This window comes from Phytophthora ramorum (assembly GCF_020800215.1).
Source record: "Phytophthora ramorum isolate Pr-102 chromosome Unknown Phyram_PR-102_s0017, whole genome shotgun sequence".
Taxonomy (NCBI): Eukaryota; Oomycota; class Peronosporomycetes; order Peronosporales; family Peronosporaceae; genus Phytophthora; species Phytophthora ramorum.
The window spans coordinates 156,694-182,041 of NW_027150663.1; the positions used below are offsets into that span (position 1 = coordinate 156,694).

Sequence of the window (25,348 nt, forward strand, 5' to 3'; positions counted from 1 at the left end):
GTTTGTAGGGAGCCTCTTTTCTGAGCTTTTCGCGCCTCCATTTTTCCAAAGCCAAGAAGGCGATCCACCGACCCTCCGCCCTCCGTCCGCCATGGGGAAGACGCCCGAGCGCCACGCGTCGTCTCTGCGCTACCGCCGCAAGGTGCCCGACAACCAGCAGCCAGAGCCGCCCGTAGATGCCAAGTCGGAGCTGCCACCCAAGCAGCTCAAGCCGCAGCGCAGCAGCAGCAGCAGCAGCAACAGCAACAGCAACAGCAACAGCAACAGCAACAGAAGCAGAAGCAGTAGGTCTCCGGCCGGCCGCCGCTTCCGCCCCAAGCCTCGTCAGTCCAAGCAGCAGCCGCCACTACTCAAGCAGCTGCTGTGGAAGGCCAAGGCTGTGCAGCCCACGCCTGCGCCACAGAGCAGCCAGGAGCAGGAACAGGAGGAAGAGGAAGTAGCCTTTGCGACTGAGCAGCGCCAGACACGCAAGCTGCTGGCGAGCGAGGCGGAAGCCCAGAACAGGAGCAAGACGCTGGCTCTAGAGCCGTCGGCCGAGTCCAGCCAGGAGACGCAGAGCGGGTCCGAGGATGAGGCCGCGTTCCTGCCCTACAACGACCTCCCGACGGCCAAGTGGCACGTGTACAAGCAGCAGGAGACAGAGGAGATGGCCAGTCCCTTGACGCCGTCCAACACAGCCAAGGACCAACAGGATGAATTTCATGTAGAGAAGGCGGCAGCCACGCGTCGGAAACAGCGTCAGAAGTACAAACTCAAGCAAAAGCAGAAGCGCGCGGCGGCTAAAGAGCAGAAACGACTCCAACACCAACAGAAGCAGCTGCAGGACGAGAACGAGGAAGATGCGGGACCGACGCAGGACGACGAGGACGAGACGATGGACATCTTCCACCCGCCCACGAATCTAGCGAGCGAGATGGACGCAGGAGTTTGTCGGGCTGTGCTCTCACAGCTCAAGGACGTGGTGCCCTTTATCGTCGTAGGAGACGTAGCGTGCCCTGTCGTGGCTGAGCACGACGAACATAGTGCCTCTGCTTCCGACAAGAGCCAGGTAAGCGCGCCAGGCTCCCACGTGGCTGTCGTGGACTTCCGCCAGCACGTGATTGCAATGCTAGATCGATCCAAGGAGACACAGATGCAGTATCGCGAGAGCTTCGTGGTGGAGGGATCGGGTTTTGACGCAGCTTCAAGCTACGACTTCTTCAAGCGCCGTACGTGCTTGTTGTGAGGCTTTGGTTGACTTCTGGGTCGTTCACTGATCGCTCACGTCTTTCCTGTCGATGCTGTAGGTTTTTGTGAGATCCAGAGGAGCGCGGACATCGTGTACTACTAGCAGATTCCTTCTGTCGTCTTGCTCAAGGAAAACTACATCCCAACAAAAATGCCATTTGCCGGACCTGCGTTGACTTGTTTGCTTGTAGCGGGAGACTCTGAGCTGCTGGCACTTCGAAGCTGGTGGTGATCAACGTTCATTGACTCGCTCGTGGTGAGCTCTTATTCCCTCTCTTGTCTCTCTACTAATACGCCCAAATATGTTTCAAAAAGCTACTTGCTACTACGATATACCCTAGCTGGATGCACTCAGCGCCCGCGGCGTGCTGACGGCGTCGTACGGCCCGAGAGGCTCCGACTCGAGCGAGTGATCGTACGGGTATGCTCCAGTGCGATCCATCGGTGGGGGGGGCGCGCGCGGGGTCAACAGCTCGAGCCGGTTGGCGCGCTTCGGACGGAGGTAGAAGACGCCAACCATCAAAGCCACCACCGCCACGCTCCCCACAATAATATAAATCATCGTGTTGGTGCCCAGGACGTTGCTTCCGCCGCTTTCCCCACCGTTTGCTGGAGACAAACTGCCGTCCGCCGACAAGGTACTGGCACTGTTGCCACTGTCGTCGGTGATTGGCGATAGTTGCAAAACGCCGTTCGACGAGGTGGACTCGGTCGGCAACGGGGCCTCAGTCGCTGACGAAGCTGAAGACGAGGACAGCAACGACGACGACGAGGCAGAAGGCGAACGTGACGACGAGTTGGAGCCCGCAGACTCCTCCGAATTCGACGCCGTGTCGCGACTATCCGAGTTGGCAAGACTTGTATCACCCCTCGAGTTGCCGGTTGCTGATCCCAAGCCACTGAGCGCCACACTTCCCGAGTTTGAGCTTAACACCAAAGCTGCAGTCTCCGACGATGACGAGCTGCTGCTGCCAGTACTGGAACTTGATCCTGTGCTAGAAATCGGTGGCCCTGAACCGACACCAATTGAACCTCTTGACGTTGATCCTGTTGCCGAGGTACTTGCTGATGTCGAGGATGCATCTGCTGACCCACTCTCACCAAAGCTAGACGACCATTCCGACATCCGTCCTGTTGACCCGCTGGCTCCTGAGCCAGACGAGGAGCTGGACGAGAAGCCTGGCGGCGCATCCTCAGATAACGACGCAGAATCGTCTATCGAAATCCCCGAAGAAGAATCAGCGCTCGAGTCGGATGAAGAACCCGACACGAAAGGGGCAGCTGAAGCCGATCCTGAGCTTGGCAAGGACGCAGGTACCTCCGTTACAGGAGGTGGACTTGTCGGAGATGGCTCCGGCGTTGGCGTCGGTGCTGAAGACGCACTGCCTGACCCTGATCTTGAATCGGACGGAGGCATCACTGTGACGGGGGGCGGACTCGTTGGAGATGACGTTGGCGTCGATGTCGGAGGTGCACTACTTGAGCCAGAATTTGATGAGGGCATCTCTGTCACAGGAGGCGGACTTGTAGGCGTTGATGTTGGCTCCAAAGACCCGCTTGAGGATCCTGCTGAGTCTGTATCTTCCGAACTTGATCGTGATGATGAAGTAGGAACGACAGGTGTTGCCGTTGAAGGAGTCGACGTCTCCGTTGTCGTCGAACTCGATCCGTCCATCGAAGATACTGGAGCTTTCGTTGTCGCTACTGGCGTCGCCGTCGTTGCTACCGGTACATCCGTCGCAGTGGGAGTGGCCGTCGTGGCTACTGGGGCGTCAGTCACCGCTGGAGCTTCTGTCGTAGCTCCTGGAGCTCCTGTAGTTACCACGGGAGCTTCCGTAGTCGTACCAGGAGCTTCCGTCGTAGCTCCTGGAGCTCCTGTAGTCACCACCGGAACCTCTGTAGTCGCGCCAGGAGCTTGTGTCGTGGCTACTGGAGCATCGGTCGCCACCGGAGCCTCCGTCGTGGCTACTGGGGCGTCAGTCACCGCTGGAGCTTCTGTCGTAGCTCCTGGAGCTCCTGTAGTTACCACGGGAGCTTCCGTAGTCGTACCAGGAGCTTCTGTCGTAGCTCCTGGAGCTCCTGTAGTCACCACCGGAACCTCTGTAGTCGCGCCAGGAGCTTGTGTCGTGGCTACTGGAGCATCGGTCGCCACCGGAGCCTCCGTCGTGGCTACTGGGGCGTCAGTCACCGCTGGAGCTTCCGTCGTAGCTCCTGGAGCTCCTGTAGTTACCACGGGAGCTTCCGTAGTCGTACCAGGAGCTTCTGTCGTAGCTCCTGGAGCTCCTGTAGTCACCACCGGAACCTCTGTAGTCGCGCCAGGAGCTTGTGTCGTGGCTACTGGAGCATCGGTCGCCACCGGAGCCTCCGTCGTGGCTACTGGGGCGTCAGTCACCGCTGGAGCTTCCGTCGTAGCTCCTGGAGCTCCTGTAGTCACCACCGGAACCTCTGTAGTCGCGCCAGGAGCTTGTGTCGTGGCTACTGGAGCATCGGTCGCCACCGGAGCCTCCGTCGTGGCTACTGGGGCGTCAGTCACCGCTGGAGCTTCCGTCGTAGCTCCTGGAGCTCCTGTAGTTACCACGGGAGCTTCCGTAGTCGTACCAGGAGCTTCTGTCGTAGCTCCTGGAGCTCCTGTAGTCACCACCGGAACCTCTGTAGTCGCGCCAGGAGCTTGTGTCGTGGCTACTGGAGCATCGGTCGCCACCGGAGCCTCCGTCGTGGCTACTGGGGCGTCAGTCACCGCTGGAGCTTCCGTCGTAGCTCCTGGAGCTCCTGTAGTCACCACCGGAACCTCTGTAGTCGCGCCAGGAGCTTGTGTCGTGGCTACTGGAGCATCGGTCGCCACCGGAGCCTCCGTCGTGGCTACTGGGGCGTCAGTCACCGCTGGAGCTTCCGTCGTAGCTCCTGGAGCTCCTGTAGTTACCACGGGAGCTTCCGTAGTCGTACCAGGAGCTTCTGTCGTAGCTCCTGGAGCTCCTGTAGTCACCACCGGAACCTCTGTAGTCGCGCCAGGAGCTTGTGTCGTGGCTACTGGAGCATCGGTCGCCACCGGAGCCTCCGTCGTGGCTACTGGGGCGTCAGTCACCGCTGGAGCTTCCGTCGTAGCTCCTGGAGCTCCTGTAGTTACCACGGGAGCTTCCGTAGTCGTACCAGGAGCTTCCGTCGTAGCTCCTGGAGCTCCTGTAGTCACCACCGGAACCTCTGTAGTCGCGCCAGGAGCTTGTGTCGTGGCTACTGGAGCATCGGTCGCCACCGGAGCCTCCGTCGTGGCTACTGGGGCGTCAGTCACCGCTGGAGCTTCCGTCGTAGCTCCTGGAGCTCCTGTAGTTACCACGGGAGCTTCCGTAGTCGTACCAGGAGCTTCTGTCGTAGCTCCTGGAGCTCCTGTAGTCACCACCGGAACCTCTGTAGTCGCGCCAGGAGCTTGTGTCGTGGCTACTGGAGCATCGGTCGCCACCGGAGCCTCCGTCGTGGCTACTGGGGCGTCAGTCACCGCTGGAGCTTCCGTCGTAGCTCCTGGAGCTCCTGTAGTTACCACGGGAGCTTCCGTAGTCGTACCAGGAGCTTCTGTCGTAGCTCCTGGAGCTCCTGTAGTCACCACCGGAACCTCTGTAGTCGCGCCAGGAGCTTGTGTCGTGGCTACTGGAGCATCGGTCGCCACCGGAGCCTCCGTCGTGGCTACTGGGGCGTCAGTCACCGCTGGAGCTTCCGTCGTAGCTCCTGGAGCTCCTGTAGTCACCACCGGAACCTCTGTAGTCGCGCCAGGAGCTTGTGTCGTGGCTACTGGAGCATCGGTCGCCACCGGAGCCTCCGTCGTGGCTACTGGGGCGTCAGTCACCGCTGGAGCTTCCGTCGTAGCTCCTGGAGCTCCTGTAGTTACCACGGGAGCTTCCGTAGTCGTACCAGGAGCTTCTGTCGTAGCTCCTGGAGCTCCTGTAGTCACCACCGGAACCTCTGTAGTCGCGCCAGGAGCTTGTGTCGTGGCTACTGGAGCATCGGTCGCCACCGGAGCCTCCGTCGTGGCTACTGGGGCGTCAGTCACCGCTGGAGCTTCCGTCGTAGCTCCTGGAGCTCCTGTAGTCACCACCGGAACCTCTGTAGTCGCGCCAGGAGCTTGTGTCGTGGCTACTGGAGCATCGGTCGCCACCGGAGCCTCCGTCGTGGCTACTGGGGCGTCAGTCACCGCTGGAGCTTCCGTCGTAGCTCCTGGAGCTCCTGTAGTTACCACGGGAGCTTCCGTAGTCGTACCAGGAGCTTCTGTCGTAGCTCCTGGAGCTCCTGTAGTCACCACCGGAACCTCTGTAGTCGCGCCAGGAGCTTGTGTCGTGGCTACTGGAGCATCGGTCGCCACCGGAGCCTCCGTCGTGGCTACTGGGGCGTCAGTCACCGCTGGAGCTTCCGTCGTAGCTCCTGGAGCTCCTGTAGTTACCACGGGAGCTTCCGTAGTCGTACCAGGAGCTTCTGTCGTAGCTCCTGGAGCTCCTGTAGTCACCACCGGAACCTCTGTAGTCGCGCCAGGAGCTTGTGTCGTGGCTACTGGAGCATCGGTCGCCACCGGAGCCTCCGTCGTGGCTACTGGGGCGTCAGTCACCGCTGGAGCTTCCGTCGTAGCTCCTGGAGCTCCTGTAGTTACCACGGGAGCTTCCGTAGTCGTACCAGGAGCTTCTGTCGTAGCTCCTGGAGCTCCTGTAGTCACCACCGGAACCTCTGTAGTCGCGCCAGGAGCTTGTGTCGTGGCTACTGGAGCATCGGTCGCCACCGGAGCCTCCGTCGTGGCTACTGGGGCGTCAGTCACCGCTGGAGCTTCCGTCGTAGCTCCTGGAGCTCCTGTAGTTACCACGGGAGCTTCCGTAGTCGTACCAGGAGCTTCTGTCGTAGCTCCTGGAGCTCCTGTAGTCACCACCGGAACCTCTGTAGTCGCGCCAGGAGCTTGTGTCGTGGCTACTGGAGCATCGGTCGCCACCGGAGCCTCCGTCGTGGCTACTGGGGCGTCAGTCACCGCTGGAGCTTCCGTCGTAGCTCCTGGAGCTCCTGTAGTTACCACGGGAGCTTCCGTAGTCGTACCAGGAGCTTCTGTCGTAGCTCCTGGAGCTCCTGTAGTCACCACCGGAACCTCTGTAGTCGCGCCAGGAGCTTGTGTCGTGGCTACTGGAGCATCGGTCGCCACCGGAGCCTCCGTCGTGGCTACTGGGGCGTCAGTCACCGCTGGAGCTTCCGTCGTAGCTCCTGGAGCTCCTGTAGTCACCACCGGAACCTCTGTAGTCGCGCCAGGAGCTTGTGTCGTGGCTACTGGAGCATCGGTCGCCACCGGAGCCTCCGTCGTGGCTACTGGGGCGTCAGTCACCGCTGGAGCTTCCGTCGTAGCTCCTGGAGCTCCTGTAGTTACCACGGGAGCTTCCGTAGTCGTACCAGGAGCTTCTGTCGTAGCTCCTGGAGCTCCTGTAGTCACCACCGGAACCTCTGTAGTCGCGCCAGGAGCTTGTGTCGTGGCTACTGGAGCATCGGTCGCCACCGGAGCCTCCGTCGTGGCTACTGGGGCGTCAGTCACCGCTGGAGCTTCCGTCGTAGCTCCTGGAGCTCCTGTAGTCACCACCGGAACCTCTGTAGTCGCGCCAGGAGCTTGTGTCGTGGCTACTGGAGCATCGGTCGCCACCGGAGCCTCCGTCGTGGCTACTGGGGCGTCAGTCACCGCTGGAGCTTCCGTCGTAGCTCCTGGAGCTCCTGTAGTTACCACGGGAGCTTCCGTAGTCGTACCAGGAGCTTCTGTCGTAGCTCCTGGAGCTCCTGTAGTCACCACCGGAACCTCTGTAGTCGCGCCAGGAGCTTGTGTCGTGGCTACTGGAGCATCGGTCGCCACCGGAGCCTCCGTCGTGGCTACTGGGGCGTCAGTCACCGCTGGAGCTTCCGTCGTAGCTCCTGGAGCTCCTGTAGTTACCACGGGAGCTTCCGTAGTCGTACCAGGAGCTTCTGTCGTAGCTCCTGGAGCTCCTGTAGTCACCACCGGAACCTCTGTAGTCGCGCCAGGAGCTTGTGTCGTGGCTACTGGAGCATCGGTCGCCACCGGAGCCTCCGTCGTGGCTACTGGGGCGTCAGTCACCGCTGGAGCTTCCGTCGTAGCTCCTGGAGCTCCTGTAGTTACCACGGGAGCTTCCGTAGTCGTACCAGGAGCTTCTGTCGTAGCTCCTGGAGCTCCTGTAGTCACCACCGGAACCTCTGTAGTCGCGCCAGGAGCTTGTGTCGTGGCTACTGGAGCATCGGTCGCCACCGGAGCCTCCGTCGTGGCTACTGGGGCGTCAGTCACCGCTGGAGCTTCCGTCGTAGCTCCTGGAGCTCCTGTAGTTACCACGGGAGCTTCCGTAGTCGTACCAGGAGCTTCTGTCGTAGCTCCTGGAGCTCCTGTAGTCACCACCGGAACCTCTGTAGTCGCGCCAGGAGCTTGTGTCGTGGCTACTGGAGCATCGGTCGCCACCGGAGCCTCCGTCGTGGCTACTGGGGCGTCAGTCACCGCTGGAGCTTCTGTCGTAGCTCCTGGAGCTCCTGTAGTTACCACGGGAGCTTCCGTAGTCGTACCAGGAGCTTCCGTCGTAGCTCCTGGAGCTCCTGTAGTCACCACCGGAACCTCTGTAGTCGCGCCAGGAGCTTGTGTCGTGGCTACTGGAGCATCGGTCGCCACCGGAGCCTCCGTCGTGGCTACTGGGGCGTCAGTCACCGCTGGAGCTTCCGTCGTAGCTCCTGGAGCTCCTGTAGTTACCACGGGAGCTTCCGTAGTCGTACCAGGAGCTTCTGTCGTAGCTCCTGGAGCTCCTGTAGTCACCACCGGAACCTCTGTAGTCGCGCCAGGAGCTTGTGTCGTGGCTACTGGAGCATCGGTCGCCACCGGAGCCTCCGTCGTGGCTACTGGGGCGTCAGTCACCGCTGGAGCTTCCGTCGTAGCTCCTGGAGCTCCTGTAGTTACCACGGGAGCTTCCGTAGTCGTACCAGGAGCTTCTGTCGTAGCTCCTGGAGCTCCTGTAGTCACCACCGGAACCTCTGTAGTCGCGCCAGGAGCTTGTGTCGTGGCTACTGGAGCATCGGTCGCCACCGGAGCCTCCGTCGTGGCTACTGGGGCGTCAGTCACCGCTGGAGCTTCCGTCGTAGCTCCTGGAGCTCCTGTAGTTACCACGGGAGCTTCCGTAGTCGTACCAGGAGCTTCTGTCGTAGCTCCTGGAGCTCCTGTAGTCACCACCGGAACCTCTGTAGTCGCGCCAGGAGCTTGTGTCGTGGCTACTGGAGCATCGGTCGCCACCGGAGCCTCCGTCGTGGCTACTGGGGCGTCAGTCACCGCTGGAGCTTCTGTCGTAGCTCCTGGAGCTCCTGTAGTTACCACGGGAGCTTCCGTAGTCGTACCAGGAGCTTCCGTCGTAGCTCCTGGAGCTCCTGTAGTCACCACCGGAACCTCTGTAGTCGCGCCAGGAGCTTGTGTCGTGGCTACTGGAGCATCGGTCGCCACCGGAGCCTCCGTCGTGGCTACTGGGGCGTCAGTCACCGCTGGAGCTTCCGTCGTAGCTCCTGGAGCTCCTGTAGTTACCACAGGGAGCTTCCGTAGTCGTACCAGGAGCTTCCGTCGTAGCTCCTGGAGCTCCTGTAGTCACCACCGGAACCTCTGTAGTCGCGCCAGGAGCTTGTGTCGTGGCTACTGGAGCATCGGTCGCCACCGGAGCCTCCGTCGTGGCTACTGGGGCGTCAGTCACCGCTGGAGCTTCCGTCGTAGCTCCTGGAGCTCCTGTAGTTACCACGGGAGCTTCCGTAGTCGTACCAGGAGCTTCTGTCGTAGCTCCTGGAGCTCCTGTAGTCACCACCGGAACCTCTGTAGTCGCGCCAGGAGCTTGTGTCGTGGCTACTGGAGCATCGGTCGCCACCGGAGCCTCCGTCGTGGCTACTGGGGCGTCAGTCACCGCTGGAGCTTCCGTCGTAGCTCCTGGAGCTCCTGTAGTTACTACGGGAGCTTCCGTAGTCGTACCAGGAGCTTCTGTCGTAGCTCCTGGAGCTCCTGTAGTCACCACCGGAACCTCTGTAGTCGCGCCAGGAGCTTGTGTCGTGGCTACTGGAGCATCGGTCGCCACCGGAGCCTCCGTCGTGGCTACTGGGGCGTCAGTCACCGCTGGAGCTTCCGTCGTAGCTCCTGGAGCTCCTGTAGTTACCACAGGAGCTTCCGTAGTCGTACCAGGAGCTTCCGTCGTAGCTCCTGGAGCTCCTGTAGTCACCACCGGAACCTCTGTAGTCGCGCCAGGAGCTTGTGTCGTGGCTACTGGAGCATCGGTCGCCACCGGAGCCTCCGTCGTGGCTACTGGGGCGTCAGTCACCGCTGGAGCTTCCGTCGTAGCTCCTGGAGCTCCTGTAGTTACTACGGGAGCTTCCGTAGTCGTACCAGGAGCTTCCGTCGTAGCTCCTGGAGCTCCTGTAGTCACCACCGGAACCTCTGTAGTCGCGCCAGGAGCTTGTGTCGTGGCTACTGGAGCATCGGTCGCCACCGGAGCCTCCGTCGTGGCTACTGGGGCGTCAGTCACCGCTGGAGCTTCCGTCGTAGCTCCTGGAGCTCCTGTAGTTACCACGGGAGCTTCCGTAGTCGTACCAGGAGCTTCTGTCGTAGCTCCTGGAGCTCCTGTAGTCACCACCGGAACCTCTGTAGTCGCGCCAGGAGCTTGTGTCGTGGCTACTGGAGCATCGGTCGCCACCGGAGCCTCCGTCGTGGCTACTGGGGCGTCAGTCACCGCTGGAGCTTCCGTCGTAGCTCCTGGAGCTCCTGTAGTTACCACGGGAGCTTCCGTAGTCGTACCAGGAGCTTCTGTCGTAGCTCCTGGAGCTCCTGTAGTCACCACCGGAACCTCTGTAGTCGCGCCAGGAGCTTGTGTCGTGGCTACTGGAGCATCGGTCGCCACCGGAGCCTCCGTCGTGGCTACTGGGGCGTCAGTCACCGCTGGAGCTTCCGTCGTAGCTCCTGGAGCTCCTGTAGTTACCACAGGAGCTTCCGTAGTCGTACCAGGAGCTTCCGTCGTAGCTCCTGGAGCTCCTGTAGTCACCACCGGAACCTCTGTAGTCGCGCCAGGAGCTTGTGTCGTGGCTACTGGAGCATCGGTCGCCACCGGAGCCTCCGTCGTGGCTACTGGGGCGTCAGTCACCGCTGGAGCTTCCGTCGTAGCTCCTGGAGCTCCTGTAGTTACCACGGGAGCTTCCGTAGTCGTACCAGGAGCTTCTGTCGTAGCTCCTGGAGCTCCTGTAGTCACCACCGGAACCTCTGTAGTCGCGCCAGGAGCTTGTGTCGTGGCTACTGGAGCATCGGTCGCCACCGGAGCCTCCGTCGTGGCTACTGGGGCGTCAGTCACCGCTGGAGCTTCCGTCGTAGCTCCTGGAGCTCCTGTAGTTACCACGGGAGCTTCCGTAGTCGTACCAGGAGCTTCTGTCGTAGCTCCTGGAGCTCCTGTAGTCACCACCGGAACCTCTGTAGTCGCGCCAGGAGCTTGTGTCGTGGCTACTGGAGCATCGGTCGCCACCGGAGCCTCCGTCGTGGCTACTGGGGCGTCAGTCACCGCTGGAGCTTCCGTCGTAGCTCCTGGAGCTCCTGTAGTTACCACGGGAGCTTCCGTAGTCGTACCAGGAGCTTCTGTCGTAGCTCCTGGAGCTCCTGTAGTCACCACCGGAACCTCTGTAGTCGCGCCAGGAGCTTGTGTTGTGGCTACTGGAGCATCGGTCGCCACCGGAGCCTCCGTCGTGGCTACTGGGGCGTCAGTCACCGCTGGAGCTTCCGTCGTAGCTCCTGGAGCTCCTGTAGTCACCACCGGAACCTCTGTAGTCGCGCCAGGAGCTTGTGTCGTGGCTACTGGAGCATCGGTCGCCACCGGAGCCTCCGTCGTGGATACTGGAGCTTCTGTAGTTACCACCGGAGCTTGTGTCGTGGCTACTGGAGCCTCTGTTGTTGGCACTGGAGTCTGTGTCGTACCCACCGGAGCTTCTGTAGTCACCACCGGAGCTTGTGTTATTGCTACTGGAGCGTCGGTCGGTATTGGAGTTTGTGTTGTTGCCACCGGAGCTTGTGTCGTCACTACTGGAGCATCAGTTGCCGCAGGAGCATCAGTAGTTGCTTCAGTAGCCACTGGAGTGTCTGTTGTCGCCGTCGGGATTTCAGCAGTCGGCACGTCCTGGGTCGGTGATTCCTGCGTCGGCAGCCCTGGGCTTGTCGAGGCTGAAATGACGACGTTGGCTATGTCCTCCAACGTCCTGCTCCTCGCTCTCCTCCGCCCCACGCGAGTGAAATGTCGTCCTTGTGGCCAATCTGCAGCCGGCAGACACATCGTCTGCGGTCCCTCGACCAGTACACAGCGCAAGGCTCCGTCCGCCACAGTGCAGCAGCTGTCCTGAGCCAGCACTTCTCCCCCAAAAGCTTCCTGTTGACCTGCCCGCGGGCACGAAAGCGGCGCGTCGGCCGCGTCCTCCGCGGATCCTTCGCAGGGCCGCAGCGGCACGCAGAAGGTGCCGGAGACGCCCGCGACGCGTACAGGCGTCTCCCCGCGCCGCTCGCAGACGGAGGAGACGACCGAGAGGCTGCGCGCACCCTGGGACGCGGCCGCTAGCGCCGCGCACAAGGCGGCGGCGGTCCTCATTGCCTGTGTCCGTCGTCCGTCGCGACAGGGCGATTTGATTGTCTGACTAGCGTAGCTGAGCACTGACGTCGCGCACCCACTTGTAGCTGACTGCGGTGTACCTATCTACCGCCGGCGTTCAGCGAGGCTTGGCGGCGAGTCTTGGTGTGTACCCCTCCTGCGGGGGTGGCGATGGCTCTGACGCCCTCTGCTATAGAGCGACGCAGCTGGTCTGGCCACACGCTGGCGCAGGATTTGGGGCTGGAAGTGAAGGCTCCTGCCTGCTGTCCGAGGTTTTGGCGAGTGAGCGCTCGTATCGGCTTTGGCCGTTTGTTCGAGCGAACCCATCGTCGAGTGCAGGCAGGTCAAGCATCTCAGAAGTGGGTTCCAATGCACGAAAAGGGCCAAAATGGCGCTAGATTTTGGGCGATCTCCGAGCAGGGGCGGTGACTGGCGATTGACAAATCGACGGGTTCCATCAAGCGCACGACGGACCATGGAGCGACATACATCTAGCAGATGGCGGCCAGGCGGGGCTCCACCTCTCGGTACATGAATAGCGCCGCCATCGCCAGGCAGCAGCTTTTTCGATTTTGTGGCTTCCGTGAAAAATTACTGTGAGAAACGTCATGCTCAATGCTGCAGCCATCTCTTGCCGAGGTGATCGGGAATCAATTCCCTGTACGCGCCTGACACGCAGCGCTGTCAACAACCGCTGAGAGCTCTGGCGTTGGGTGTGGATATGCCTCGACCTCAGGCGGCAACTCTACCGTATTCATAATAACAGTCGGGACTTCGCTCCATGCCGAGGCTGGAGGCTTGGTGTACATGTGGTGAGCCTTGCAGAGGCGTTACAGCGTGACTTCGGTGATCGAAATGTACGTTGAAGTTGTCACAATCCTACGTTGCAGTTCTACTTGCACACTAACGCACTCGCCTAACGCTCGCGGCCGGGGCGGGGCAGCCCCATGATCTCGTGCAGCTCCTCCACCAGCAGCCCGTACGTGGCCTGGTGCCGCGCGGCCACCGGGTCCGACGACGGCGGGGCCGGCTGCTGCGCTCGACGCGAGTGGATGTTGTCCAGCTGCGAGGTTGCAGACGCCAGCGATCGGTGCAGCCCCTCCACCTGCCGCCGCAGCGCCAGCAGCTCCGCTTGGTTTTCTCCGGCGCCAATGCCCTCGTGCTCGAGCTCTTGCGACTCGCGCTGCTCCGGGGCGTCCATGTCGTCGCCCAGCATCGTCGAGTTGGATAGGGTAGACACGAAGGACATGTTGGACATGCTCGCGCTCAGGTGCGACTTCTCGCCCGCGTCCTGCCGCACGCGACTGCTCGTGCGCGTTCGCCATTGCTGGCGCAGCGTCTCCGGGCAGAGCAGCGTGAAGTGCTCGTCGTCGTTGATGAAGTCGATGTCCATACCGCTGTCGGCGTCGCTTGTTCGAGCTCGCCGTCTTCTGGCGTCTTGAGCCACGCCTTCAGATCGGAACGTGAAATCCACGACGGGTTCTTCCTCGACGAACGAGTTGGGCTTGTCACTGCTGCTGCTGGTGTCGTTGAACTGCTGGTGCGATGTGGTCAGGGAGGACAGGACGGCCTTCATGCCTCGAATGCGCTCGAGGAGGTCTGCAGTCGGTTCCGTGCTGCTTGAGTTGCTACCAATTGACAAGGCCGAAGTGAAAGCAGGCTGACCGCTACCTCTCCGTTGGCTGCTGCGTCTTCGCTGGGTGTGGTGACGGTCTGCCTCGTCCTGGTTGGAAAGAGGGGTCGCAACTAGGTTGTCAAAGGCGTCGAACTCGCTCAGCGAGTAGCTGCTGGAGCTGCCCGACGAGGACGCATCGCCTTCACAGTCGTACAATCGGATGGCTCCGCCTGCGTAGCCCGCACGCGTCAACCGCGCGGACATCTGCGAGTCACTTGAGATGGAAAAGGTGCTGCTCCCCGACGACAGGGACTTCGGTCCGGTATCGACCTCATGCTTGGCGTTGGTGGTGGTGGGCGTGGCGCATTCACCTGTCGAGTTTGTCGACGACCGAGAGGAAGGCGAAAATCCTGCGTTCCGAAGGTGAAACACGAAGACGTGCTCGTATCCGCCTAGAGCTTGTGGCCCAGTTCGTGACTGCACGACGCAGGCTGTGCAGATGCGAACATGGATCGTTGCGGCGTCCGCATCCACCTCGCGGGCAGGAGCGCACGACGCACACACGACCTCGCCGCAGTGTCGGCAATGGTGCTTACGTCGCCTGAGCGCGAATGGTTTCACGCACACGGCGCAGGCCTTGCGCGCATCGTCGGCCACCCAGTCGGCTCGAGACACGTGCTCCAGTTTATTGAGTCTCCGACGCTCGAGTAGCAGGTCCAATCTCCCTACTGCAGACACTCGACAGCGCATTCGTCGAGCTAATGCTAATGCGCCAGCCTTCCCAGCGCTGGAAGCAGCTCCGTTGCCATCGCTCATTCCACCAAGTGTACTGCCTTGGGACACTCGCATCTGCAGAATGGAAGTGACCTGCACCACGTCAGAGCGGTCTGTGGGCAAGATGAGGATGCCTGTGCGGTGAAGATGGCCGCGTGCCAGCCCGACACCTGCCAACGAGGGCACCTCGCTCTCGCGCGCGATCGACTCCTGGATACTGAAGCCGAAGAGCTCAGGGTCACTGCCGTTCGCGTCGCCGCGGTGGATGCCTGAGTGCTCGAGGAAGCAGTAGTCTGTACCAGCAGATGACCCTGGCGTATTGAGGCCCTTTCCATCGTCGAAAGCTGCCCACTTGACGGTTGTGAAGGCCTGTGAATTGGAGCTACGGGCGCTTGATCCCTGGTTGGTAAGCTTATCTGCAGTCGGACTTGCGCCTGCAATCGTGTGCAAGCAGACCCCGTCGACGAAACGCGGTCCATGCAGGAAATGCATGGCGCGGCGATAGTCCTCCGTGACGGGCGACGCCAAGGCCTCGAGCGCCTCACTGATGGTTCCAGCTGCGAACGCCGTCGCACTCATCATCAGACATGCCGACGCGATTGCGTCGTCCGTTTTGCCTGCCGCCATCGACGCTGACGGCGAGTTGGGCACGCTGCTGCTGCCTTCGATGCAGTGCGCTTGCGCGTACGTGACCCCATCCTTCTCCATTGTCTTTTTCCAGTCGAGCGTCTTCATGGAGCTGCGGAGCGCTCGGGCGCTTTGCTCGCCGGTTGCGACATACCGACGCCGCTCGTCCGCGGTGAGTCTCACCTGCGGGAAGAAGTCCGTCTTGAGAGGGAACTCCATGCTCGTTGGGGTCTTCGTCTGCGTTGCCAGCTTCGCAGTCGTGCCGAGCTCGGAATCGGAGGCTCACGAGGCTGGATCTTGTGCGCGCCGAGTCTCCGACGGCAACTTGCGCAATGGCGAGCGACTCGTAGCACACCTCGGCGGTGGTTTCGTTCCTTCGACATTTTTACCGGCGCGGTCCAGTGCAGGGAACTGCTTCTACCTGTCCGCAAGTCCATTGCGGCGCTGTGGCGAGTGGCAGGAAGGTCCGGAGCCCATGCGAGCGCTGCATACTGAGCTCCTTGTTCGATCTTCTTTCGCGCATGGGTGGGTGTGGGTGGGATGGTCCTGCGCGGAGACTGCACGGCACGGGCTCCGTAAACAGCAGACACATCGCACTGCTCTCTTTGGCGAGACTCGTAACGAGACGCTAGTGCAGGCACGCGCACGATCGCAGTCCTCGTTTCACTCTTATAGCGACGAATGTGCCAACGACGACAAGTTGACGCCCAGAGCTTTGAGCGCTGGACTTGCAGGGCGTCGTGGGTCAAGCACAGCTTCGCTCGAAAGGATAAGATGCCCCGGAACGTTCCTGCGCCGACTTCGGTCGTCTTCATAGAGCGGATCGCCACCGAAAGCACCGACAACGTTGGTCAATCCTACGCCTCCGGCTCTGCTTGGAAGTAGCCATGTTGCAGTTTGGTTACCTTTTTATTTACCCGTAATATTACGCGTAATCTATTCGCGACCATCAATCGCCATGCTCGCCCTCCGCCGCGCTCTGCTGCTGCGTCCAGCTCGTCGCTCGCCTCTGTCCACAGCCGCCAAGGGCGTCGACTTCAAGTCGCTCGTGCTTGAGAACGAGCAGCCGCTGGCTGCGGCCGTCGCGACGCAGCGCGTGCTCGAGTATCTGCGGGTGGAGCCCAAGGACGTTGCGCGTGTTGTCTCGGGCGACGAGCTGCGGCCGCTGCCGTACAAGACACTGTTCGCGCCCCAGCAGGTGCAACAGCTCACGCCGCTTGTGCGCTGGGCCTTCCAACAGCCGACGGGTGAGTCGCAGGCCGCCGACGCCGTGTTTACAGCGCTGCAGCCGCACGCCAACATGGCCCGAGGCGCCGTGTGGCGTCAGTACTTCCAGCGCCAGTTCTTCCTGTCTGGAGCCCCGTTGCGGGCGTATCTGCAGGCCTACAAGAGCCACACAGACGCTCTCGTGGCTAAAGTCCAAGCTGCAGAACAGGAAGAAGAGGAGGCGGACCAGGAGGACGAAGAGGACGAAGAGGACGAGGACGAGGACGACGAGATCAAAAGCAAACAGGTCGCGAGCAGGAGGAAACCCTACAACAACAAGAACAAGGCAATCTCCGTCTTGGCGGAGAACAAGGAGTGGGACTGGGTCCAGCTGCATGTGGCCTCTGGCATCGTCAAGGAGTTCTGCTTCCGTGGACGCTTCGCAGAGGCCATTGAGGCGTACGCGTCGCTGCCGTTATCGGACGCGGCGCGTCGCGAGGTGGTGGCGATTTTGCAGGACTATGAGCAGTACCCGTCGGTGCTGTATCTGTACGAGGTGCACCGCGCTATGGGCAGTGCCGTGCAGCCGCTGGATGTCGCGCCGGAGCTGGACGCTCTCAAGAAGGTTGGGCGTGATGAGGAAATGGACATGCGCTTCCAGGAGCTGCCAGCCAAGGAACAGAGTCGCGCTGACATCCAGAAGCTCATGGGCAACTGAGTGGGCTGGTGAATAGACCAGCAAAAGACAAATGAAACAACTCACGCATGTTCCTGTTACTAGAAATCAAAATCGCCAGAGATCATCGCCTCCGATGCTGCCATTAACCCGGTTTGCTGTCTCCGTTCGCCAGCACCACTGGAGAAAGCTACAGGACGGCGCTGGTGCTGTTGGTCGCCGTCATGAGGACGGAGTGGTCCGTGGGGCCATCGCGCATGGTGTTCAGGACGGGTGTCTTGCTGTCCATCTCGTCGAACGCCTGCTTCTTCTTGCGGATGACCACGATGGCAGCCACGGCGATCATACCCACCGCGGCGCCAATGGACAGCACAATGTAGGCAGCACCACCGCTGCTACCACCCGAGGACTGCGTGTTCACCTGCTCGACCGAGCCGTCGTTGCCGCTGGTCTGCAGGGCCGTGGTCTTGCCGGCCTTCTCGTACGAAACAGGCTGCTCCGTGGCGCTGGTTTGAGTGGTTGACTGGCTGCTGCTGGACTCGCTGCCAGACTCGTCATCGCCCACGGCGACACCGCTCGAGCTGGAGCTCGAGGTCTCGTTGTGAGCGCCGACCTTGCCGACAAAGTCCTTCCACTGGCTGTCACCAGCGTCGACATCGCTCGGAGCAGAGGCCGAAGCGCTCGAAGTCGTCGGAGCTTCGGTAGGAGGCATAGTAGGCACCTCCGTCGGTGGCATGGTAGGAGCCTCCGTCGGAGGTTGAGTAGGCGCTTCCGTCGGAGGTTGAGTAGGAGCCTCCGTCGGAGGCATGGTGGGTGCCTCCGTCGGAGCCTGGGTAGGAGCTTCCGTGGGCGCCTGCGTCGGTGCCTGGGTCGGAGCCTCTGTCGGTGCTTGTGTAGGAGCCTCCGTCGGAGCAGTGGTGGTGGCGAACTGCTGCACGGAGCTTTGGGCCTCGTTGGCGACTTGCTCGATCGTCGAGGTGTCGCCCGAGCTGCCGCCGGGGCAGAACGTCACGGTGAAGTCCACCGAGCTGGGGCACGCGTGGGTCTTGGTGTCGTCCTTCGGGTACTGATAGGCGTCACTGCAGCCGTCCTCCATGCACGTGAGCGACACGCAGCGGCTGCCGTCCGTTTGGCTGGGCTCGATGCTCATGGCCACGTTGAAGCCCACGCCGCCCGTGACGGCCTTGCACTCCTCCAGGCTGCCGCACAGGCCAGGACCCGACTTGTCACCCGTGGGGATGATACTGATGTCGTACCAGGCAGCGTTGTTGTCGGCCGAGAACTCGGCCAGCGTGGCCTGGCCGCCCGTGCCCTTGCGGTACACGTAGGCGGCGCCGGGGGAGACCGTGCGCGTACTGGTGCCGCCCGACTGGAGCGTCTCGGTGGTCTTGGAGTCGAACACATCGATGGACTCGGAGCACGAGTTCACGAGCGTGACTTCGAAGGCCTGCGCCTGGGCGATGAGGGCGACGGCCACCGCCACCATGGACGAACGCCAAACCATGTTGGATACTTAGTGGTGTAGAAGCGCTGGACTGGTTGCAATGTAAGACGCGGAGGCTGCGGAGACCTGCCGTGTGCTTCTCTCTCGGTCGGTAAAACGTAGAGTGGGGGGCAAACCACCGCGGGTCCAAGTGCGGGAAGGCTGCAATGGTGCAATTGGTGCCGTCCCCATCGGAATGGCCGCTACACACGCAGGCTCATTGTCAAGTCGATACCGATGTTGAGCATCTCGCACAGCAAAAGGATCAGAGCCGGGTCGAACACCAAGATAGGCGCAACTTCGTCCTCTTGTGCTGGCAGCAATGCCCCTACAACGCCAAGAGAGCACGCGAGGAGATTGATTCCTCTTTTTTTGCGAAGGGAACCCCTGCTCCGAGCAGTGCTCGGGTTTATCCTCGATTGTCGACTCCGGACGTAGTGCAAGCTTAGGCGGGGGCGCTGAATGAATGACCAGTCGCGAGGTGCTCTCACGCGTGACGAGATCCGTTCACGTTGAAGTGGACAATGCCACCTCGGCCGGCTTGGCGGATTGACAGAAGCTGATCAGCTCCATCAGTCCCCGGCCATCGCAGAGAACTTGGGACGAGGGTTCTTCTTGACTTCATTTGCGAACCAAACGCCAAGGAAGCAGGAGGGACAAGAATCATGGCGCTCGCTTCCTCACAGCCAGCTCGGACGCAGCCAACGATACACTACCTGTTCCTGGACTTGGACCCGCTGATTTCAACCGTGAAGGCGCAGGTGGTCGCGCAGCCCACCGTTTACCCCCAAGAGCTGACGCGGATGTCGGCGGACGGCGTAATGCTCAATGCTGAGCGCTTGACGGCGTTGCTCGATGGTCAAGAAGAGCGACAGCAGCCAGCACTGGTCATTTGCCGTACCGGCAGCTATTTCAACTGCAGCCAGGAGAACGCTCAGGTACTGCAAACTGTTGGCTGGAGCCTCAAGAAGAAGGGAGCAATCGATCACCGGACACTGGAAAACTTGCTGGAGCGGAACTTGGAGCAGGTCGGAGCCTGCAGCGCTTCGGCGGCACCGAAGACGATGATCTTGGCCACTGGTGAGCTGCGTCCTCCCACCCACAGCTGCATCCAAGCGTATCTGCAGAGTGGCTGGCGTGTCAAACTATTTTGCTTGCAGCGATGTTGGAGACATGCGCTGGACGATCTGAGTAGGGCGTACGAGGGGCATTTTACTGCCGTGTACCTCGACCAGCACCTGATGGAGCTGCTAGCAACCAGTGCGCCAATTGCTAGGCCCGCTTCCACATCACCAAGAAGATCCCCCTTGTGGGACCGAGTGAGCGTTCGACGAAGCAATTTGAACTCGACACCGAATGCGCGAGCTTTATCTCTCGTATCACCGCCCCCGGGACTGTCTTCGAGTGTCAGCCGCAGCAGCTTCTCGCAGATGAACCACACAGAGGATAGTTCGGCGAGCACAAGAGAGGAAAACGCAGTGGCACGCCGTCAAAGCTGGTTGGCAATGCTGCCGAAAGCGTACATCCCTGGGAATCGCCAACGCTGCATATTCATGAACTTGGACGATATTGCCGGCATGCTCTTCACAAGTCGCACACTGTATCAACGTGTTGACGGAGCCACTGCCCCGCATAACGTTCGCCTGAACTTTAGAGCTTTGACCAAGTATCTTCGTGGGAATGACAGTTTAGTTGCGGTAAAGTGCCAAGTAGCCACCTACTGCAAGACAAGCCAATTCCTTGCTCATGCACTGGTAGAGTTTGGGTGGGCACTCAAACCTGTGGTGACGGCAGCAGACGACGACAAGGGGCTGCACTATGAGATGATGTCGTGGCTTGTTGAGAGCACGACTACGACAAACGAAAACACATTGGTATTGGCGATGGGAGACGGTGGACTTAGCAGCAGCTCCAACAAAACGACGGCGTATTGTGAAATCATCAGGAAGTTTCTTGAGCAGCGCTGGTACGTGGAAGTCCACGGGTGGCTGTACGCTCTGAATGACGGACTTCTCGAGCTTCAGGCCCAGTACCCGGGCCGTGTCATTGTAAAGCCGCTGGATGAGCACATTGGAGACCTGGTTTACTTAAAGCAGCAAGAGAACATCAATATGGTGACCTCACGTGTGAACACTTCGCTCCGCCAGTTCCACAACTCAACTACGACGCCAGCATCTTCGGTTGAGCCCGCTTCGTTCCTGAATCGCCCAGGGGAGACTAAGGTGCCAAATTTGCCCGCCTCAACGTTCGATCGCTGGTCGTCTTTGCGTCGACTGTCGCCGCCATTGCCGCCGTCCTCGCCCCAGCCAACAGTGATGGGCTTGCAGCAGCAACTTCAGCAGATGCAAGACGCGTTGGCCGCGCTACAAACTAGCGTCTCGACTCAGCGGCAACTGCAGCAAGAAAAGCAAGAGTTGAAGAAGACTATGCGCGACCAAGCAAATGCTTTCGAGGAGGAACGCAAGCGACAAGCGGCTTTGGCTGCACAGCAGGCGAGTGACGCGCGACTCGCACGCTGCCTTCAGCTAGAAAATCGTGAGGAAAACTTGACGTGCCCCATCACTTGCGAGCTGTACAAGGAGCCCGTGACTACCGTTTGCTGTGGTAAAACTTTTTTTGCCGCAGTCGTCAAGCAAGTGAACGAGTGCTGCCCATGGTGCCGCAAACTCAATTTCTCGACTCACCCAAATCGCGACGTGGCAGAACTGGTCGAGGAATATCGCGCGGAGAGAGACACATTTGACGCGGAGCAGTGCGACGAAAGCGACGAGGAAGAAAGTGCTGAAGAGGAGTAGAAGTGCAGCCAGGTAGTAGTGTAGTTGTTCATGCTGGTTTTTGTTTAACGCTAGTGCTGTAGTTCGAACGACCGCTGTGACACCAGCTCAGGTGGCAATTCATAATGCTTCACGTAAGTTCACCTTAAAGTTTCTCTGCTACAGCCCATGCGGTCATTGAAGAGACCAGAATGCATTGAACAAGCCATTGCCGAATTTCCACCTACAAGAGAAGAACCATGCCGTTCTACGACAAAGCAGCTTCGCTAGGCTGTTGTTCGACTTCGTCAGGAATCCGATACGGTGTCGAAGAAGAGCAGACTAGCAATCGCGATCTTTTCCTCAACTTCGAAGCGGACCAAGCATTTACGCGGCTATGATATCGCTGCTGTGAAGTTCCAGCTCGCGACGTATTGTAGGACAAGCCCGTGCGTCGCCCACGCACTGGAGAGGTTCAGGTGGGAACTTAAACCGGGGGTTCGTTGTACGACGAACTATTGGGGTAGCTTGCGAAAGGAGCTGCATATTGCCAATGGGAAAACGCTGGTTTTGGCAGCAGGAGATGGCTACATCGGCACTGCCAATGCAAACGCCTACAGCGAAATCATCTGCAAGTTCTTGAAACAAGGTTGGTATGTGGAGATCCACGCGTGGTTGCACGCGTTGAACAACGGGTACCTGATACTTCAGAGCGAACATCCGGAGCGTGTGGTGGTCAAGCCGCTCGACGATGTTGTTTGCGTCTTGGCCCACCCGAACGAGCGAGAGTATCTGCACACAGCGCGAAAGCTTTCCAACAGCTTGCTGGGTGGACCTGGTCGCTTGGCTGAACCCTACGTACGACCCTCTGTGCCCCCACCTCGACCGATGCAAGAAGCTCAGCCTCGACGTTCGGCGATACCTGTTCGCGACAATTCAGCAATAGCCTACTTGGCGCCGATTGGAGAGAAGACTCGCGCGACATCGGCACTACCAGGGACGCTGGGACCAACGTCCTGGGCCAACGTGGTGACACAAGGCCGTACGGTGACCCCAGCGCCCGAGAATACGTCACCAGGGTCTACACTCTTTGGGCCAACTGATACTCCTCAGCTGTCGTCACCGGTGTCGCCTGCGAGGGTGCCAGCACCTACACGGCCGCCTCGCTCTCCATCGTTTGTGCAGTTCGGATTGATGTGGAGTTTGCAAATACAGCAAATGCAAGACTTGCTGTCGTCCCAGCTGGCGGATCTTGCGATGCGCCACAGCAAACTACGGAGCTCATGCGTCTCATGCGAGAGCGAGAGCAAGAGCAGCGATTGCACCCTCTTGGGCAATATAATATCGACAGGCCAGAGCACCGCGGAACTCTTGGCCCCGTGCAGGGAGATTCTGAGCTGCAACGCCGCGTGGACGTCTTGAATAAACGGTAGTTCCTTTACTGAGACTGACAACTGAAGGGGGAGAGATAACAGGCGAAACACTCGACAAAGGTGCAGCTAACTTTGTCAAGAAAACCTTCTTTGCATGTTGAAATTCACGCATTGCGGCGTGCGAGAGGCTCCAGCAACACGCCCGAGCTGAATTCCCAGAACCAGAGTTGACCTAGTTGAAGCGTCGGCATGTGATTTCACTCTCGACTTTGAGCTCTGTGTCTTCCTGGCGGACCTTGTCAGGCGCCAACACATCCTGCAGCTGACGACGGACTCCAGTGCTCCACCAACGTGAGGCCGCATGCAGAGACTGTCGAAATTGCGCTGAAGATTGATGTGCGAGAGCAAAGGAACCAAGCCAAGCGACGGTATGTTGAAGTGCTCAAATCTGATCCATGATTCGTATTGACTCGCGTCCACCTCCAGAGATCGATCACAATTCAAAGAGCTGCAAGACGAGCAAGCACCTCCAGGTCTATCAACATGCCGCACGTCCGTGGGTCGCCATCGTCGCCCACGCCTCCCAGTCCGAACTGTGAGACCGAGCGGTTGGACGTGGAGCGTCGCCGTTCGTGGCTCTCGACGCTGCCGCAGACGTACGCGCCCAAGCACCGCGAGCGCCACGGGTTCCTCAATCTGGACAGCACGGCGGCGTCCCTGACCATGAGTCGCCTGCTCTTCCGCTCCGTTGCAGGCGCCCAGTGCCCGCACGACGTGCATCTCAGCTAAGAGGCGCTCACCGACCACTTGTGCGGCGCCAGCACCTCGGCCGTAGTCATACATCAAGTGGCCACGTACAGCAAAATGAGCCCGCACATTGCACAGGCTCTGGAGAAGTTCGGGTGGCCGCTGTAACACCGTCGGGAACGGCGACAACGTGCTGCAGACCTGACGCTGCAACGGAGGACTAAGGACGTTTGTGGTCCACACCAAGGCGGCTGGGCAACGCACAGCTGCACACGTACGCCGGAGACCCGATCGTAAGCAAGGCCGAGTTCGCCAAGTGGCCTCAAGATGTGCACGCTGGACGACATTAAGGTGGCCAAGGCGCCCTTCGCCATGCCGAGCTCCATCGCGCCGCGTTTCCTGGAGTGGACGGTTAGACGACTCGAGACGAGATGCTAGAAGATGGAACAAGCAAGGAAGGCAAGGAAGGGCGAGTGGACGAGAGCTGCCCCGCGCAAAGTTCGCTCACTGCGAATGCAGAACGCCGACATACAAGCGGCCAGCACGTACGTGTGTGTGATTTCCTATCGGACGGCGAGAATGGATTGATGATGTACGGTACTGCAAGTGCTTGAACAACGCAAAGGGGGCTGGCTCACTGTGCCATAGATGAGAATCCCCACACGCTGTTCCAGCGGTTAAGCGATGGTTGGGCGGCTGGCTGGCGGCTGCGGGCTGCCACGACAACTTCTTTGGTCCTGCATCCGCCGCACCGCGAGGTCGGCCTGCTGGGCTGAGATCAAGTCTCTCATTTGCTGACTCTGAAGCTCCCACAGCATCCAGCGGTACGTCGGCGGGCTGGTTCTGCCGCTACGACGACCAGTTTCACCTCGACAGACATTTCTGCTGCTGGGACGGTTGCTCCAGATGCCACGACGGACTCTATTAGCAGCGCCTCTTTGGCTACCACTACGGCGGCGTTAGCGACTGCGTCACTGCACGCCCGTGTCCAGAGTGACACCGCAATGCTGGTGGGCGGTGTCTTCGTCTCAAGCTTCGATGGTGAGCTTGAGGCTGGTTCCTCCGTGCCCAGGCTGAAGGTATCAACGTGAACGTCCGTGCAGAGGAAGAGCGCTGGGATCGCAAGACCGGCGGACGAGCGAGATCCTTCCCAGTCCCTGGCGTCCTGGGGCAAGACACCGAGTACGGCACCACCCTTGCAGGGTCCAGTCTGGCAGGGTCAAGTCGAGCGAGATGGCAAGTTGGGCTCATTCGTCAGCCCCAAACCCTGTTCGTCCCAGTTCAAACGTGGGGCCCGGAGCGCCCGAGGTTCTGAAGTTGATGACCACGTCGGACGCGCCACTTTCTCAACTCGCGAGTCATTCCGGGGGTGAGAATGCTGCACTTTCTCGCTCGGGTTTGGCACTGTGGGGTTTTGCTCATTCCACAAGTGGAGCCGAACCAAGCAAGCCAAGCCCAAGACGACCATGGTGACCGAGATTTACTACCGCAAGGCGTTGGCGCAGATGAAGAACAAGCAGTCGCTACTGGAGGAGAAGCACTCGCTGCTGGAGGAGAAGCACTCGCTGCTGGAGGACGAGCACGCGCAGATGAAGACCAAGCACGCACTGCTGGACGATGAGCACGCGCAGATCAAGACCGCGCACACGAAGCTCGAGGAGGAGCACGCCGAGCTTCTGAACGAGCGCAACGATCTGGAGGGCGACACGTGGCTTTGGATGATGCAGAACAACAAGCTACAGGCCCAGCTCAAGGAACTCCAAGTCGAGCACGCTAAATGGAAGGCCGCATGCGCGTCGCTCGTGAAGGAGGTGGAGAGGAAGGTTCTGGAGGAGGAGTATTTGGCGTATCTGGCGCAGGAGTATGACCAGACGCACTGGCCGGTGGCCAAGGTGGCCGAGCTGGAGGTCGAGCAGGAGCGCAAGCTCGCTGAGGCGGACCAGCTGGCCAAGGAGCGGGAGCAAGCGCTGATGGCCAAGGTCGCGGCGCTCGAGAGCGAGGTTGCGTCGCTCCAACGCACGATCCAGCAGAAAGACGACGAGTTCGACAGCTTCCGCCGGTCCAGCAAGGAGGCCACGGACAAAGTCGTGAAGGATCTCGCAGAGGCCAAGGCCGAGACCATGAAGCACCAGGGGGTGATCCGGACGCTTCGCACGGCACGGGAGAAAGGCGCGAAGACGGCTCTGTCCACGACGAACCCGGCCAAGGAGAGGCGGTTCCCCAAGACGGTGGA

At 60.4% G+C, this 25,348-nt stretch overlaps 7 protein-coding genes across 7 annotated transcripts; 4 read left to right on the top strand and 3 right to left on the bottom strand.

Moving 5' to 3' along the window:
- Positions 1–91: 91 nt before the first annotated feature.
- Positions 92–1,330, top strand: KRP23_13183 (uncharacterized protein; the record flags this gene model as incomplete). Its single annotated transcript, XM_067883862.1, has 2 exons — positions 92–1,208; positions 1,287–1,330. 2 exons carry the CDS (start codon positions 92–94, stop codon positions 1,328–1,330), a joined length of 1,161 nt encoding a protein of 386 aa, XP_067738502.1.
- Positions 1,331–1,564: 234 nt separating this feature from the next.
- Positions 1,565–11,861, bottom strand: KRP23_13184 (Neuroblast differentiation-associated protein AHNAK; the record flags this gene model as incomplete). Its single annotated transcript, XM_067883863.1, has 2 exons — positions 1,565–8,730; positions 8,816–11,861. The coding sequence occupies 2 exons, from the start codon at positions 11,859–11,861 to the stop codon at positions 1,565–1,567; spliced, it is 10,212 nt and encodes a 3,403-aa protein (XP_067738503.1).
- A 916-nt stretch (positions 11,862–12,777) lies between these two features.
- On the bottom strand, positions 12,778–15,096 carry KRP23_13185 (1-phosphatidylinositol 3-phosphate 5-kinase FAB1; the record flags this gene model as incomplete). The annotated part of the gene is made up of 1 exon (XM_067883864.1): positions 12,778–15,096. One exon carries the CDS (start codon positions 15,094–15,096, stop codon positions 12,778–12,780), a length of 2,319 nt encoding a protein of 772 aa, XP_067738504.1.
- A 739-nt stretch (positions 15,097–15,835) lies between these two features.
- Positions 15,836–16,801, top strand: KRP23_13186 (uncharacterized protein; the record flags this gene model as incomplete). The annotated part of the gene is made up of 1 exon (XM_067883866.1): positions 15,836–16,801. One exon carries the CDS (start codon positions 15,836–15,838, stop codon positions 16,799–16,801), a length of 966 nt encoding a protein of 321 aa, XP_067738505.1.
- A 148-nt stretch (positions 16,802–16,949) lies between these two features.
- Positions 16,950–18,263, bottom strand: KRP23_13187 (Thaumatin-like protein; the record flags this gene model as incomplete). The annotated part of the gene is made up of 1 exon (XM_067883867.1): positions 16,950–18,263. One exon carries the CDS (start codon positions 18,261–18,263, stop codon positions 16,950–16,952), a length of 1,314 nt encoding a protein of 437 aa, XP_067738506.1.
- Positions 18,264–18,907: 644 nt separating this feature from the next.
- On the top strand, positions 18,908–21,037 carry KRP23_13188 (uncharacterized protein; the record flags this gene model as incomplete). The annotated part of the gene is made up of 1 exon (XM_067883868.1): positions 18,908–21,037. One exon carries the CDS (start codon positions 18,908–18,910, stop codon positions 21,035–21,037), a length of 2,130 nt encoding a protein of 709 aa, XP_067738507.1.
- A 1,874-nt stretch (positions 21,038–22,911) lies between these two features.
- KRP23_13189 (uncharacterized protein) lies at positions 22,912–23,157 on the top strand (the record flags this gene model as incomplete). The annotated part of the gene is made up of 1 exon (XM_067883869.1): positions 22,912–23,157. The coding sequence occupies one exon, from the start codon at positions 22,912–22,914 to the stop codon at positions 23,155–23,157; it is 246 nt and encodes an 81-aa protein (XP_067738508.1).
- Positions 23,158–25,348: the final 2,191 nt, after the last annotated feature.